The 14,970-nt window shown below is 42.8% G+C and overlaps 1 protein-coding gene across 1 annotated transcript; it reads left to right on the top strand.

Moving 5' to 3' along the window:
* Positions 1-1,164: 1,164 nt before the first annotated feature.
* rab11fip5b (RAB11 family interacting protein 5b (class I)) lies at positions 1,165-14,148 on the top strand. Its single transcript, XM_085429071.1, has 6 exons — positions 1,165-2,069; positions 3,662-4,191; positions 7,024-7,627; positions 8,245-10,719; positions 11,568-11,703; positions 13,141-14,148. Exons 1-6 carry the CDS (start codon positions 1,690-1,692, stop codon positions 13,399-13,401), a joined length of 4,386 nt encoding a protein of 1,461 aa, XP_085285197.1. The 5' UTR covers positions 1,165-1,689; the 3' UTR covers positions 13,402-14,148.
* Positions 14,149-14,970: the final 822 nt, after the last annotated feature.

Here is a 14,970-nt window from a genome sequence, read left to right as displayed (position 1 = left end):
AAAAATACAAAAAACAAACAGTACGTGTGCACAATAGAGTGGTAAGCTTAAAAACATCATCATAGCTAATCTGAAGAAAAAGAGAGGATGACAGGATGTGTTGTGTGCTTGTGCACAGCAAAACCAATGTGTGATTAATTAATAATCTAGGTAGGGAATGAAGGCAGGGTGGGCAGGTAATTTTTCCAAAGTGTCAGGTGAGAATCTAGGGAACCACGTCAGCTGTCATTGACTGTATGGCAGAAATGTCCTTTTAGTCCGTTTAGGTGTTTGCCAGGTGACTTCATATCATCTTATTACACCAGATATATCATAACATTCATGTTTTGTTTTAAATTTCTTTGCTGTCAAATTAAAATATCCTTTCCTAAGGTGGGGGACGTTGAAGTTCATAAACTTCAGACTTACTCAGCAAGGAAGCAAAAAAACCTCCTTGGACAGTCACGAACATTTGGCTATTGTTAAACAGCCTATATGTTAATATTTAAATCAGTCATTTGTGATTCAATGGTTTATTGTAGCTTAAGGGACATGATCACCTAACGTAATATTATATTAACTTTTTTTCTAGGCACAGTAAGCCAGGTAAACTTCAGCTGCATAAATATGAGAGCATTTTTACAACAATGAAATAATGTAACCGAGATATCAAGGAATCCGTTTGTGGTAAACAGCGCATAAAATTAGAAAGTCTACAGCGTCTGAGTTGTGTAAACTGCATGTATGACTGACCTGTCTCTGAAGTCCACTAGATGGCGCTGCAGCTCCAGGATAATGTCCTCGGGAAAGGATTTTTTTATCCCAACTAATATCATTTTTTTTTATTATTGTTGTTGTTTTTTATTTTTGATATTAGGAAGTAGAGCTCTCACAGGAAAAGCAGCTAGCAATATATTTTCATACATTAAAAAAATGTTTGATCACTTTTAGGAGTATAAATAGTTAAAATTATACGGATCAGTTTTCATTTGCCATTTACAAAACCCGAGTAATTTGTGACCTGGAGGCCCATATAACTGGTTTTACATTCAGCTTGCACTCAAATTAGACCTGAAGTCTGGTTGGAAACAACAGGCGAACACACTAAAAGACAGAAAAACAGGATGAGCTGCAGAATATTTGGCTTTGACAGAAGGTTCCGCCCAGAAACTTCAGTAAATCCATTTCCCGCATATTAAGCGAAGCTGCTGAAGCTGGTCTTTCTGGCTCAAACGCACTGACGTCGGCTCTGAGCAGAGCTTCTGCGCGTCGGTGGATCTGATGAAGCTTTGTTGGGTGTTCCTCTTTAATTCTGCGGCATCTCTCTGGTTGTCTGCGGGCCCGTGGAGGAGGGCGGGCCGTAAACGCTGGACAGATCTGTGGACTGTAAACTAACTGATGCGACGTGAGCCGAGCATGGATGATTTGAGCACGCAGCTCACCTAACGGGATTTGCATTTATTGAGTCATGGTAGTATGCGAAGCTGGAAGTTGAGGAGAAGCCGAGTCTGCTGTCTGGAAAGTGACCTCGGATAAACCCTCGGAGGCTTGGCCGACTTTGGACATTTTCTGCAGAGGGTTTTTTTGCGCAGCGCGGAAACTCCAGCACAGCGTGAAGGGGGATGATCTCCTAATCGACTGATAAAACACGCCACTAAGTAAATTAACGACTGCTGTCGCACACGCAGGGCCCCTTTGTAGCGGTGCAAGATGATGTCACTGATAGATCTGGACGATGATCAGAGATGGGTGCCCACTCATGTGAATGTCACCGTCCTCCGCGCAAAGGGACTGCGAACCAAGGGCAAGCATGGCAGCCGCTACCTCTACACCATCATCCAGGTGGGGAAGGAGAAGTACACCACCGGCCTCGTGGAGAAGGCGGAGGTGCCCGTGTGGAACGAGGAGTGCTGCTTCGAGCTGCTTCCCGGGATCCTAGAGGATGGCGGCCGGAGCGCCTACCCCCCGGGGAGCGGGGACCTGGTCCTCACGGTCATGCACCGAGTGCTTATCGGGCTGGATGTGTTTCTCGGTCAAACCATTATACCTCTTGATAAGATATTTCATGATGGAGTGTGTCCAAGAGATGAGTAGGTTGGCTTTTTATTAGTGCAACTTGCCTGCCAAACGTGTTGTTGTTTTCAGTTTAGTGCCACAAAGAAGTGATGTGTCTTTTTCTTTTTTTGTCAGACTATGACAAGATTATGTTAAATATGTTTTCCAGGAGAATGATGTGCAACTTTCAGGTCTTCATTAAAAGCATGTAGTTCATGAAAGATCTTGGGAATAGTTCCCATCTCACGCAGCAGTGATTATCAGTCATGTGCAACATTACAGCCCAAAAGGCAGCAGCTCCTTCCACGGGAGACTTTAGCAGTGGAATCAAATGTGCTGTTTTTGCAGGATGACGAAGAGGTTAGAAAGCTGCCAAGCCTTTAAAACTCGTTACACGCTGGCTCTTTGGCCCCCTGTCCCAATACAGAGATACTCCAGCAGCAGTTCCCACAATGCACCGCAGAAATATGAGATGAGATGCAGTTTTCACTGAGATCCATTGTAGCCAGAAGACCTCCATCTTTATCCCACATCATTTCAAAGGAGACATTTTCTCCAACTTGTAGGAGAATAAAAACATGACCTGTAAATAGGTTCCCATTAAAGAAACCCATTAATGCTTATATTCAGGATAAGATAAGAACCAGTTGAAGTAAAAGGCCAAAATATTGGCCAAACAAGACTACAGTTGCTCTAAATGAAGTGTATCGCACTAAGCGCATTTGTTATAATCAAACCCACTGTCTTTCCTGGCCAAGCTGGAGAATCTCTGCAGGACTTCTGCATCCAGTTGTTGGCTGTCAAGTTGTCACAAAAGCTCCAGTATTATTTTATTTTAATGCTTTTTGCAGATTATTAACTCTGGCTTCCTTTTTTAAAACAAAAGCTGTTTATCTTTACTTTTTGTTTTTCAGTAATACAGTTGAAGAAAAGACACCAACAAAATGTTACAGGCTAGATTCTCCTCCCAATCCAAAGGGCTCTGGTTTTACTTTAAATTTAACCATGTGAGCAGAAGAAGGTTCTTATCTTTAGGTGTTACCCACCTTCATCTTTATATTCCGTCATTCGAGAGCTCGGCTGTGGCACAGGTGGCATAACTGGATGCATGACATTGGTGTGATACTCTTCCACTATTAACACTGAAGAGCAGAATGGAGTAAAGCAATACAGCACATCTGGCTTTAATTGTGGCTTCTCCGCCCTCTCGCCTCTCTCTCTCTACGCTCTGTGAAACTCATGCTGGATTCCTGCTGTTAGTTTTGGCTCTGTAACATCTTCTCTGGTCAAGTCTCAAGACTTTAGGAGGCATGAACAGAGGAAGGATTTTATTAGTTGACCTCTCATGTTGTCCATGTCTTTTTGTCCATACGTGCATACCAGGTGTAGGTGGGTAGATCTGGAGGAATTTGAGTGGTGATCTGCTGTCTGAGGCTTACAAAACAGTTTTTCCCAGGCAGTTTGACACAATCCCTGAACCAGTATTTTCAGGTTATGTAATATTTCGAAGGGCTTGTTTTGTTTTTTTGTTGTTGTTGCTAAAGTTCTGATTTCACCTTTAACCAGATATGGTAACAGTATCCTGCTCACGTGCTGTATTGTATTTCTGTTTCTTTTACTTCTGCAGGTGGTTCAAGCTCAACTCGAAGGCAGGAAGAAAGGAGAAGGAACGTGGCCAGCTCCAGATAACAGTCCAGTTCACCCGCAACAACATGACAGCCAGCATGTTCGACCTCACCATGAAGGACAAACCTCGCTCTGCGTTTGGAAAGCTCAAGGATCGTGTCACAGGGAGGAAGAGGGGGGACGTGGAGTCTTCATCGGCCATCGTGCCGGGCCGTTACGCCGCCCTTTCGGGATCCCTGGGGCAGCCGTTTGGAGAACAGAGCGTAGGGGTGGTGGAATCGCGTGATGTGGAGGTAGCAGAGGAGAAGAGGAGCAAGATGAAGGATTTCTTCAAAGGCAAGCTGCGGAAGTCGTCGGACACCAGGTCGTGTTCGTCTCTGGCTTCAGAGAGTAGTTTGTCTTCCATGGCCAGTGATAACCTTGGCCCTCCACCCAGTCTGGATCTGCTGTCAGACCCTCCCAGTTCCCCCATCTACACTAGCAAAGTGAGGGTTGACTCTCACTATGGGGAGACAGATTTAGCAAAAAAAGGTAGGCTTTGAAATAGTTCAAGTGCATAACGCAGAGTTAAAGAAAAAACCAAACCTTTTTTTCTGTTTTCTAGCAGCCATGCTACACAAATTCCACCTACTCTAACATCACAAACATTTTATTTTTATTGAATAAAAGTCAGATGAAAAAAATCACATTTATATGAAATATACAGCATATTTAGCAAACACGGATTTTCTTTAGATTTGTGTGCAGCGGCTGTACTGATCAGGACATAGGAGACATCAGGATCTGAAAATAGTTTTGTTTTGAATGACCTCCATATCTCATCATGCATCTTAGTAATCTTTATCTCTCCTCATAAACGCGGCTGTTTCTTTGATAAAAAAGCACAAAAAAGGGAACAGACAGTTATCTCTATGCCATCGCTACTTAGAAGCTACACAGCCCAAAGTTTCCCTGAATAATGGTGCAAACGCAAAACTTAAGATATTTGTTGACTGGCTTCAAAGGCAACTCCAACTATGTATGGACCATCGTCTAGATATGAGCAATGCCCGATATCAGCATATGATTAAATACAAATAAGTATTTGATACATTTTTTGTATTTTTCAGTCTGGATTGTGAAAAACAATCTAGCTGTCATTAAAATGCAACCTTAAAATTAATTGAAAACCTGACTGAATTTTAAATATAACAGTTATTTTTAATAAGTGGAAATAGTGCAAATAGTGACCCCCTTAAGTCCAATACCAACTGATGTCACTAAGTGCTGCGTTTCCTCCCTTGAAAGGCTCTGCTGGGCCTTTACTGGAGCTGCCTTTAATCACTGCTGGTTTGTGGGTCTGTCTGCATTCAGCTCTGCATTTGTTTATCAAACTGTATTCAAGAAATATTCAGTTTCTTTGCCTTGAGAAACTCTTGGGCTCCTGCTCTTCTATCAGCAGTCACATCATCAATAAACAACAGTGACACAGTCCCAGTGGCCAAAATACATGCCTGTTTAACAGGTGATGGTATGCTTCAGATCACGAGTCCTCTCCATATTTTTCTCTGTCCTTGGGTTTTCTTTTCACTCTCTCTGATAGGTTTATTTAAGTTTTTCAACCAAATGATCATTTCCTTCGCATTCATCAATATCTCAATCGAATTCATGATGAGAGTTCCAGTTGAAATTATACCAAATGCACATTCAACACTTGGAATTAACTCCGGATTTCTTATCTGCTCAATTTATGATAAAATAACAAGAGAACAGGCCTCAATCGGTCATGTAACTGCTTGTCAATCAACTGTCCAATTACTTTTAGGCCTCAGCTGTATCAGGAAGTAAGAAGGCATTTACCATTCTGCTTACAGTTTTTTCTGATTGCTTAAGCACATTTTTTGTAACTATTGGCTAATTTTGCAAAACTCTTCACACAAATAAGAAAACCTGTCACCCAATAATCAAAACATTGTAGTTCTCTTGCAAAAGCAAACACAGCTAGATTAACTCTTCACACCTTCGTAAAAATGGTGTTTCCGTATCAAACAGTACACACAAGCCATCATCTACTAAGCACACAATGCGCCAACTGCACACCGATGGTATGAATACAAAACACATCTGGCTTTTGCTTTCTCTGTGCACAAGGTAGGCTATGTCAGTTTGAGCTCATACTTCTGTCATAGATCCATAAGCATAGAGGGATCCAAACTTCAAGTACTGGTGTTTATTCACACACATCAAAACAAACACAAGTGTTTATTTCCAAGTATAGGATTATTTGCAATCGCCATAATGACTCTATGGGTTACGTGGTCTGCAGTGAACATGCTTCCTCTGCCCCCAGCATCTGGTCATCTAGCAATTCTGTAAAGTAACAATTTCAGTATTTTTACATCAATGGTATTGGTGTGTTTCTCATTGGCATATGGCAGTGCTACAGATCTTTGTGCGAAGTGACTGTACTCACCGATTCTCATTTCAAGATGTCCTTATGGTGCTTGCTACAGTGTAGCGGCTCGAGTTAGGCTGGACCCGTTGGCCAGCTACCCTCAGGGTCATTCCACGGTTGATTACATGGTCCACTATTGTAGCTCTGATGTCATCAGCAATTCTATTTCTTACTCTTCCTACCCTTCCTCTTCCCCCTCCTCATCTTCCTCTGCCCCCTCCTCGTCTTCCTCTTGCTCCTCCTTGTCCTTGTCGTCCTCTTCATCCTACTTCTTCACCTCCACGTCCTCTTCCTCGGCCTCCTCTACTTCTCACTCTTTCTGCTCCCTCCATTGTACTCCGCACACACAGCTTACCTGTATTATAGTGCTTAGGCTGATTGCAAAGTGAACTAATTATCTAAAAAAGTTTTCACATGTGAAAGTGTGCCAGACAGTTGGCAAATTAGTGTTAATGATAGCCATACATGTGTATACTTTTGCTAGGAGTGTGTTGGAAATTTGGTAATTGAGTGTTGTGCAGTGAATTGTGCCTACAGTTTTGCAAAGTGTGTGTTACAAAATTGCAAACTGAGTGCAAAGCAGTTTTTGTGCTTTTAGTTTTGCAAACTCAGTGAGTGGTTTTGCTATAAGTCTGAATGGTTTTAGAGATTGTGCTACAGGAATCACAGTTAGGGTTTAAGCATTCAGAAAAAACTGTAAATGTTCAGAAATAGTGTGATCTTTGCTGCCCCTAGTGGCAAAAACTCAAACATTACCGCTTCAAACCAAAAAAGAAAAAAAAAGAACCAAGGATCCTCCTCAAAATACAGATTCAGATACATAGCCTTATACAGACACAAAGCTTTGTTTGTCTTCAAATAAAAACAAAGATGTATGAAAGAAGTCCTTATTTAGTTTTATTAACCTGTTTTTCCCATCTTTTCAACAGTGCTCACCAGTCAGCACACCACAAAAGTTCTCACTCACAAGCGCGCCTTCAGCGATGAAGCTAGTAAGATCACAACGGCCTTCCCTCGAGCCAATCCTGCAGTCGAGTCACTCAAGGGACAGACCATGACTCAGTCCCAGTCATCCTTGTGTATAAATGGAAGCCATGTCTATGACTCTGAGCCATCGACCCCAAAGGGTTCTGGAGCGCTCTCGTCCAAACTGGTTCTGCTGGAAAAATGCTCCCCGCTCTCTCGCTCGCTGCAGAATCTCACCAAAAGAAGCGAGGACAAAGCTTCCTTTGCAGAGGGCCGACGCTGGTCCTTTGACAAACTGAAGAAAGAGGAAAAAGAGGAAGAAAAGGATGCTCAGGCATCGTCTACTTCTATTCAAGAAGCTCAGATAGGGGGTTGCCCTGTGCAGGCAATGACGGTCTCGTCAGCTGCTGAATCAGCTGACAAAGGAAAGAAGCTAAGAAAGACGTTCTTTTCTGGAGGGAGGAGTGATTCTCTCCCATCTAAGTCAGAACTCAGCCATGCTGGTTCCACATCAGAGGGGAGGCTCAGAGGCTGGTTTGGCTCTAGTGAATCCCAGAACAAACCAAGGTGAGTTGGGCTCATTTACGACCTCGTGTCTGCGCTTCAGACACTTTGATGATCCAGGCGCAACAGAGGCCTGTGCTCAGTTGGGTGTCCTGGGTTCAGCCTTCACTCTTCTGCCTGCTCATTTGAAAATGGAATTGATTTAAATCATAATTTTTTCCATCTTACAACCATGCTGTGCCATCACCTCATGCTATATTTTCCACAAACAGCACTCCTGCATTGCCAGTTTTTCTACCCAGAGTGTGTTTCTTTCTGTGAGTGGTTTTGAAAAAGGATGTGAAGAATATCATTCCATGTTGACACGAGCTCACCCAACAGAATAGCTGCCAGTGCAGTTGGTGCTTGAATGGCTAAGTGCGATAGTTACTTTTCGTTGCTTGATTATTTTGCAGATGTGCTTTGCTTCTTTGTTTTATTTTACGTTACTCTTTCCATAAGTCTGTCATGAACCTCGTGAAGTTTAAAGACTGACGTTAAGCGGGAATATCCCTCTTTTGTTGAGGAATATCAGCTTGTATTCTGGTTATCTTTTCTGTTTTTGTACCAACAATGTTCCCCATCTGGTTACCTGGCACATCATTAACTAAGAGGACTATTGTGCCCTATTTCCTTCACAGGCTGGAAGTTTCTCCTAAGGTAGAACGCAGCTCAGATGTACCCCCTCCCCTCCCTCCTCGTTCCCCTGTTCCTCCTCAGTGCTCCTCTCCCTCTGCCTCTCTCTCCGGTCATGTCTCACCCGATGACTGCAGTCACATCAATGTCTTCACCCCTTCTTCCTCTCCCTCCTCAACCCCCATCTCCCCTTCCAATCCTTTCCTCCCACGTATGCAGCGCAATCCCTTTTTTGAGGAGCTCATAGCAGGAGAGTTGCAGAAGTCTCCTCCTTTTGAACCTTGCTCCTCTGCTGGCTCATCCCCCTTTCATTACACCACTCTACCTGCCCAGCCCCACACACCCACTGCTCCTCATGAAGTTAGCGCCACAAATATGGCTTCCATAAAGCGGGAGCGCCCAAGGGCAGTAGCTAGGCAGATATCACTTCCTGCATTATCGCCCAAAGTGGCCTCACCAAATTCTCCTAATCACTCCGCCCCTTGCTCCAGGTCAGAGAGTACAGGAGAATGGGAGGACTCATTTGATGCCTTTGCCTCTAGCAGGCTCAATTCCCCAAAAGTTTGTCCTCCCCAAAAAAAGCTGACAACCTGCCCGGGTTCATCTCGTAAACGTAGTTATCCCCTGGCCAATAACAGTAACTATGCACAAGAACTGCAAACATGTAATGAGGAGCCTCCACCTTTGCCTCCAAGGAGACTTTTAAGAACATCAGTGAATGAGATTTATTCTGATGGCTGGCTGCATAGAGGTCAGGAGCTAGCTGTCCATAAAGAAGCCTACCTCCTCTCTCAGACCGGTGTGGCCTCACTACAGCGTGGAAGAGAAGGAGAATGTAAAAGAAACAACATATCTCCTGACCCGCACACGAGCAGCGAGACCAGCGAGTCCCTCAGCCTGAACTCCCAGTCGCACACAAACGTTACTTCTCCGGGGCTCACGCCAGAAGACAAGCTCAAAAAGTTCAAATATGAACCTCTGGAAGACGAGACTGATTGCTGGGGGGGGATGTTGTTCGAGCAAGACTTGTACGGACGTGTGTGTAGAAGAAATTATGGACAATGCAAAGTAAACAGTCATCGTTTATCGCTGAACGCCGAGGAAACTACTGGAATTGAGATCACGTCTAAGAGCTCAGGGCCTAAAATGCTTCTTGATAGTGAGATATCCGTTGCAGAGCTTTTGAAAATGTCGCCCACTACTCTCTCACATGCAGATGCCAAGGCGCTAGGTATTTCTCCCACTCCAGGAGAAGACATACTGGAAACGAACCTAGCAGAAACTCCCTGCACCAACAATAACATCTCTTTCTCGCTAACTTTAGGAGATCTGAACATGAATGTGAATAATACAGACTTTGGTTTTATTGATTCTGATGGGTCTTCGCACTCGGAGGTTGGCGATAAAAGTGGGACTTTACAGCAACCGCTTGAAAATTCACAGGTGGCCGTGTACCATTTGGAAACCAAACCTGAGGAAATATTTACTTTGAAGGACACTTACATCCCCGAGATGAATTCGTCATTTGAAATATCTTCCAATAAGCTGTGCAAAGTAGCTCCAGTCAGCCAAGACAATTGCCGTGATTATCGAAACGAACTGAACAATGTAGCACCGCTTGGTCACTCCAGGGTAACAAGCCGAGAAATGACTGCTTTGATGTCTCAAAATCAGACCAGTGTTTCACCAGCTGCTGAATGCAGAGAAGAAAGAAGAAATGACTATGATGATTTTAACCAGACGCAGAAGGACTTTGATGAAAATTGCAATATTCAAGCAGAGATGGGTAAACCTAACCAGCCGGAGTCATTTTCAGGGGTAGTTAGTGCACGTTTTAGACCAAAGGCAGTGTCCCGACAGAGCAGCAGCGACAGCCCGAACAGCCAAAGCAAAAGTGGAGACAGAGAGTTTGAACAGTTTTTATGTCTTGTGCAAAACATTTCAGAAATCAGTGAAGGACCGTCATCATATCAGCCCTCTAAATCAATTCTTTCTTCCTCGTTTGATTTCGATAAACAGGCAGGTTTGCTTGAATGTAGCAACAATGAGCAAACGTGTCACAGAGACTCAAACACAACATCGGCTCTATCTCTAAAAGGAAAAACAGCAGCGTGTCTTAAAGAAAACAGCGTTACAGGAAAACCTTCTGAGATCAGTTTTGAAGACCTCCACGCAAAAGTAGCGCCAAACTCGAGAAACCCTTGTGAGGCAAAGATTGGGCAATCTTTGCACGAACCCCCTTTTTCTCCCTCCATCTTGTCTGCACTCTCCCTGTCAGCTGATACACCTGTCTGCTGTCCGTCCATACATCCCTCAAGCATGGGGCCAAGTGCTGGAGCCAGCACTACGCTGGCCGTGGCCCCCTACACCTCCTCCTACTCTACCACCTTCACCACTGACCAGCCCCTGGTCGCTGCACGGCACTCACTTTTGCCTGAGGAGACACAGACAGCTAGCAACCTGCCCCGTCAGGAGAGCAGGTGAGAATCCTCACACTAGGACATCACCTGTGTAGCTATTTACAAGCTGTACTAAATTAGAAGACCTGACAATAGCCATGATTTGCACATATGTAACTGGGATGTGTTGTTGTTTTTAACTCTTTGGTTGCTGTGATAGTTTTGTTTCCTGCTGGTCCGGCTTGCTTCTCGTTGAATGCACTTGCATATATAAGTTCTGCCTTCTCATCCAAAGCGATTGGATGATTACTGCTGTAGTGCTCTTGGCTTTGCTGCACATTTATGTTATTCATCTCATGTTTCAGTTTGTGGTTGCCTATTGTATTTCTTTATTTCTTTATTCTCTTTTTGCTTTCTCACACTTTGCTGTGCCTAAATTTAGCCAGTTTTTCTGCTAAAGAGTCACATATGTAAACAGCACCAAAAAAGTGGTAAAATATGCATTTTTTCTAACCTTATTCACAAAAGTATTACATTTTTGTACTTTTGTCATGTACAAAAGTAAGGCAGGCAGCCAGAATCGTCATTGGTGTTGAGCATTAAACGTTTATGAGACTCAGAAATCAAAAGTCTGTTTTGTGTCCCAGCTGTTTTGGGGGTGAGGTTAGAATTTTCAGCGGGACTCAATGGAGCTCAAAGAAATTACACTGAAACTCGATCTGGACAGCTGCAGCTTTTCATGCTGTGCTCCAACCTTTATGTTAAATGTTCACATGCTGCATATCTTTCCTTCAAAGAGTGAGGTCTCAGATGTGTTAAACCTCTCTAGGAAATGCCAAGCTATCATTTGACTTGGACTTGGAAAACAGTTAGAAGCAGTTATGCTGAACCGGTGTGGAAATGCTAGTGCTCACCCCTTTGTTTTTCAGGCCTCACCCAGTGAAGCCAATAACCTCTAGCCAATCAGAGAAGAAGGAGGGTCGTTCAGTTCTGGAGAAGCTCAAGTCGACTATTAACCCTGGACGCAGCACTCATCAAGTGACAGCTGAACCTGAGAAGAGTCAGGTACTGTGAAAAATACTTTGTAATCTTACTTTGTCCAGTGATGATTATTAATTAAATAAATTCTCTGTCATATTGGGATGAGGAACTCTAGAGCAGCGGTCTCCAACCTTTTTTCCGCCACGGACCGGTTAATGCCCGACAATATTTTCCTGGACCGGCCTTTAAGGTGTTGCGGATAAATACAACAAAATAAAACCAGTACCGATACCAAAAAAAAGATTATTCATAACACACGGGAAAAGACCCAGGGAAACCGAATTAAAGATAAAAACGATAAAAAATAATGCTAAAAATTGATAAAACCCCTAAAAACCATAAATTTCACACCTGAGCCTCAACTCTCGCGGCCCGGTACCAAACGACTCACGGACCGGTACCGGTCCGAGGCCCGGGGGTTGGGGACCGCTGCTCTAGACCGTTTGAATAACACATCAGGGCAACACAGGAACAGTGCACCAGCTGCTTCCTAACACCCCCCTGTTAAACTGAAATCGCCTTCAACACTAGGAGAGAAATACTGATCCCATTACGCCTTCTAGGTGTGGCATAATTCTTTGACCTAGATAAGCATTGCACTTGAAGACAAGTGTGGAATTAATTTCATATCTGTAACTACTTACACGAGCATATTATTTGTTTCTGCAGGAGAGCTGTTCTCTTTTACATTTCTGCATCCTGTTTAAGTAAATATGAAATGTTTCAAACTGCAGAGGATTTAAAATCACAGTTGTACTCAAGCATTTCTCGCATCGGTGAAACTTAACTAGCAAATCAGCAATATTGTTTTTCTTTTTTAATATAACACTGGATAATGTCGCCCCATGTGTGGTCAGTTGTTGGTCAGAACTTGGCTCATAACAGTTACATTAGTTTCTAATTCACCATTTCAATTTTCAAAACACTGCACGAGTCTGACTTTGTGCAAACAGTGGAAGAATTAAGTCATTAACCTGCCATAGTAAATCACAGAAAGCCATTAGGTTTGTGACTGTTTAACGCTTCCATGAGCATTTATTGGCACCAGCAGTGCACGTGGTGCTAATAACTGCACTGCAGGACTGTTGTGATGACCTCACTGTTTCCTGTGACTCATGTCATTTTTTTTAACCACCTGCAAATGAAAATGTCCCCACTTTAACTTTTTAACGCAGGGATCTGTCAATCATCAATCGTTTCAATCACATTTGGCACAGAAAGAATAGTTCGACTTTCTTTCTGAGATGCTTAGAGAGTGCTGCCTGGAAATGTTTAGGTTAACGTAAACACAGTGAATCGAGTTCAGACTCTGACTTTCACTCTTTATGCTAAGCTAAGGTAAACACATTTGCTGTCACGCCCAGAAAGAATGTGAATTAATATAGTTATTTCCTCTAAATATGATTGTTTACAGGTATTTTTCACATATGAAACCTTATTTTCCTTTGACCTGTCTTGCAGGAGGTGATGGTGGACAGGTCAGCCCAGTACCAGCACCTGACTAACATGGAGCTGATCTCCTTGCTGCTGCAGCAGGAGATGGACATGCAGAAGCAGCAAGCAGCCTCGGAGCAGCAGGAGGCGCAGCTGGAGAAATGCGAGGCCGAGCTGAAGAAGGTCAAGTCACAGGTTCGAGACCTGGAGGACTACATTGATAATCTGTTACTGCGGATCATGGAGCAGACGCCAACGCTGCTCCAAGTGCGTGCTAGGCACAAGTGAGGACAGTGCTAGTGTGTGATTGGTGTGTTTCAGGCCTCTAGGATATTGCATTATTGAAAGTTGTTATTTATGGATGAGAGTACGTAACTGTTCTGGAGGCAGATCTCCACCAAATCCGATCTCACAAACATCCAGGTCTTCTCACTGCTGATACTGCCCTGTTGATGTAGACACGATATTACCCAACATGCATGCTGGTTACTATCTCAATTTGGTACAAACAGAAAGCAGACAAAGCAGAAAAAAAGCTTTTATCAAAGCAGAAGCAAAAAATTCTTTTACTCATGCTTATGCATTAATGTAGTCAGCTGTTGTAAATTTAATCTTAAAGTCACTGCTTTCACATGTGCTTAAAATAAAAGAAAATAGGATACAGAAAAAAATTCTGGAAATGTTTTTGATGTGCTCTGGTCAAATATGATGTTAGCTTAAGTAACACTTTAAAAATGTAGGATTTACAGCCAATTCAATTTTGACACAAGGCTGTTTTATCAGTCCCGTGAAAAAATGCATCCACAGAGGTTAACTTGAGCTAACACCATATTTTTAGATTGTATTTAAGAATAAAGGTTGTAGCAACACATAAACTGCTGCTTCGCAAAGTGGATTATATTAAAAAAATGACTGTTTCTGCATTAACATTGCTGTATGATGACCAAAAAAACAGCATTTATGTTTGTGTCAGAAAAGACTGAAGAGGATAAAGACTTACAGTTTGCATTTGCAATAAAATACTCTGTTTCTTCAGTGCTCTCCCCCTCTCCTGGAATTTTACAGGCTAAAATAGTCAGAATGTTTTAATATATTTTTAAGCTTTTGTTGTCTGTTTATGTTGAAATTATAACATTTTACTGTAGGGATAACAGAGTAAACATTCAGTAAATAAGAGTATTATAAGTTATTTCTATCAAATAAAGTTTGTCATAATAACATCATACCTAATGCCACTCTAGTGTGACTGTAGCTACTTGCAATGCTTTACACGACCGCAGTACTGTAATATAATAAAATAAAGTGCACATGAGCCGAACCTTCCACACTACTTATGTTGTTTTTGCTACTGATCAAACTGCAGTAGGTCTGCAGAGTGACAAATCAATGCCGTCCTGCAAACTGTGCTGTATGTGGTAAGTCATGCAGCAATGCTTTTTATCTCCGCTAGAGGGCACTCCTGACTTTACAGCTTTGGTGGAAACCTGCTGGTTCAACAGGGACCTCTGCTCTGCAACTTCATTAGAAAATTGCATCCATGACTCCACAGACCAGGCAAACACATCCCTTTGCAGGAGTGACGACGTAATTGTGCTTCTGGAAGTGTTGGTTTCAGGTGGCTGGATTATAGTAAAATAAGAAAGCAAAGACTTTATCAGGTTTGGCACAGTTCCCGTTTAGAAGGAACAGATCTGTACACACAGAAAGGGGCTCACAAAATTTAGCAGATAAAATGTAATTGCAGTCAGAGAAGGGGTATCCTTATCTTGTCCTTATGTAATAGTAGAAGATAGCATTTAAAATCTTATTTTGGGGGGTATCTGATGCATATTAACAGTGTTCATAATTAAGTAACCC

This window comes from Rhamphochromis longiceps, linkage group LG2 (assembly GCF_057381845.1).
Source record: "Rhamphochromis longiceps isolate RC_006_pf linkage group LG2, R_longiceps_female_GT1.1, whole genome shotgun sequence".
Lineage (NCBI taxonomy): Eukaryota > Metazoa > Chordata > Actinopteri > Cichliformes > Cichlidae > Rhamphochromis > Rhamphochromis longiceps.
The sequence above is the reverse complement of the archived record's forward strand: the minus strand, read 5'-3'. Positions and strand labels throughout refer to the sequence as shown.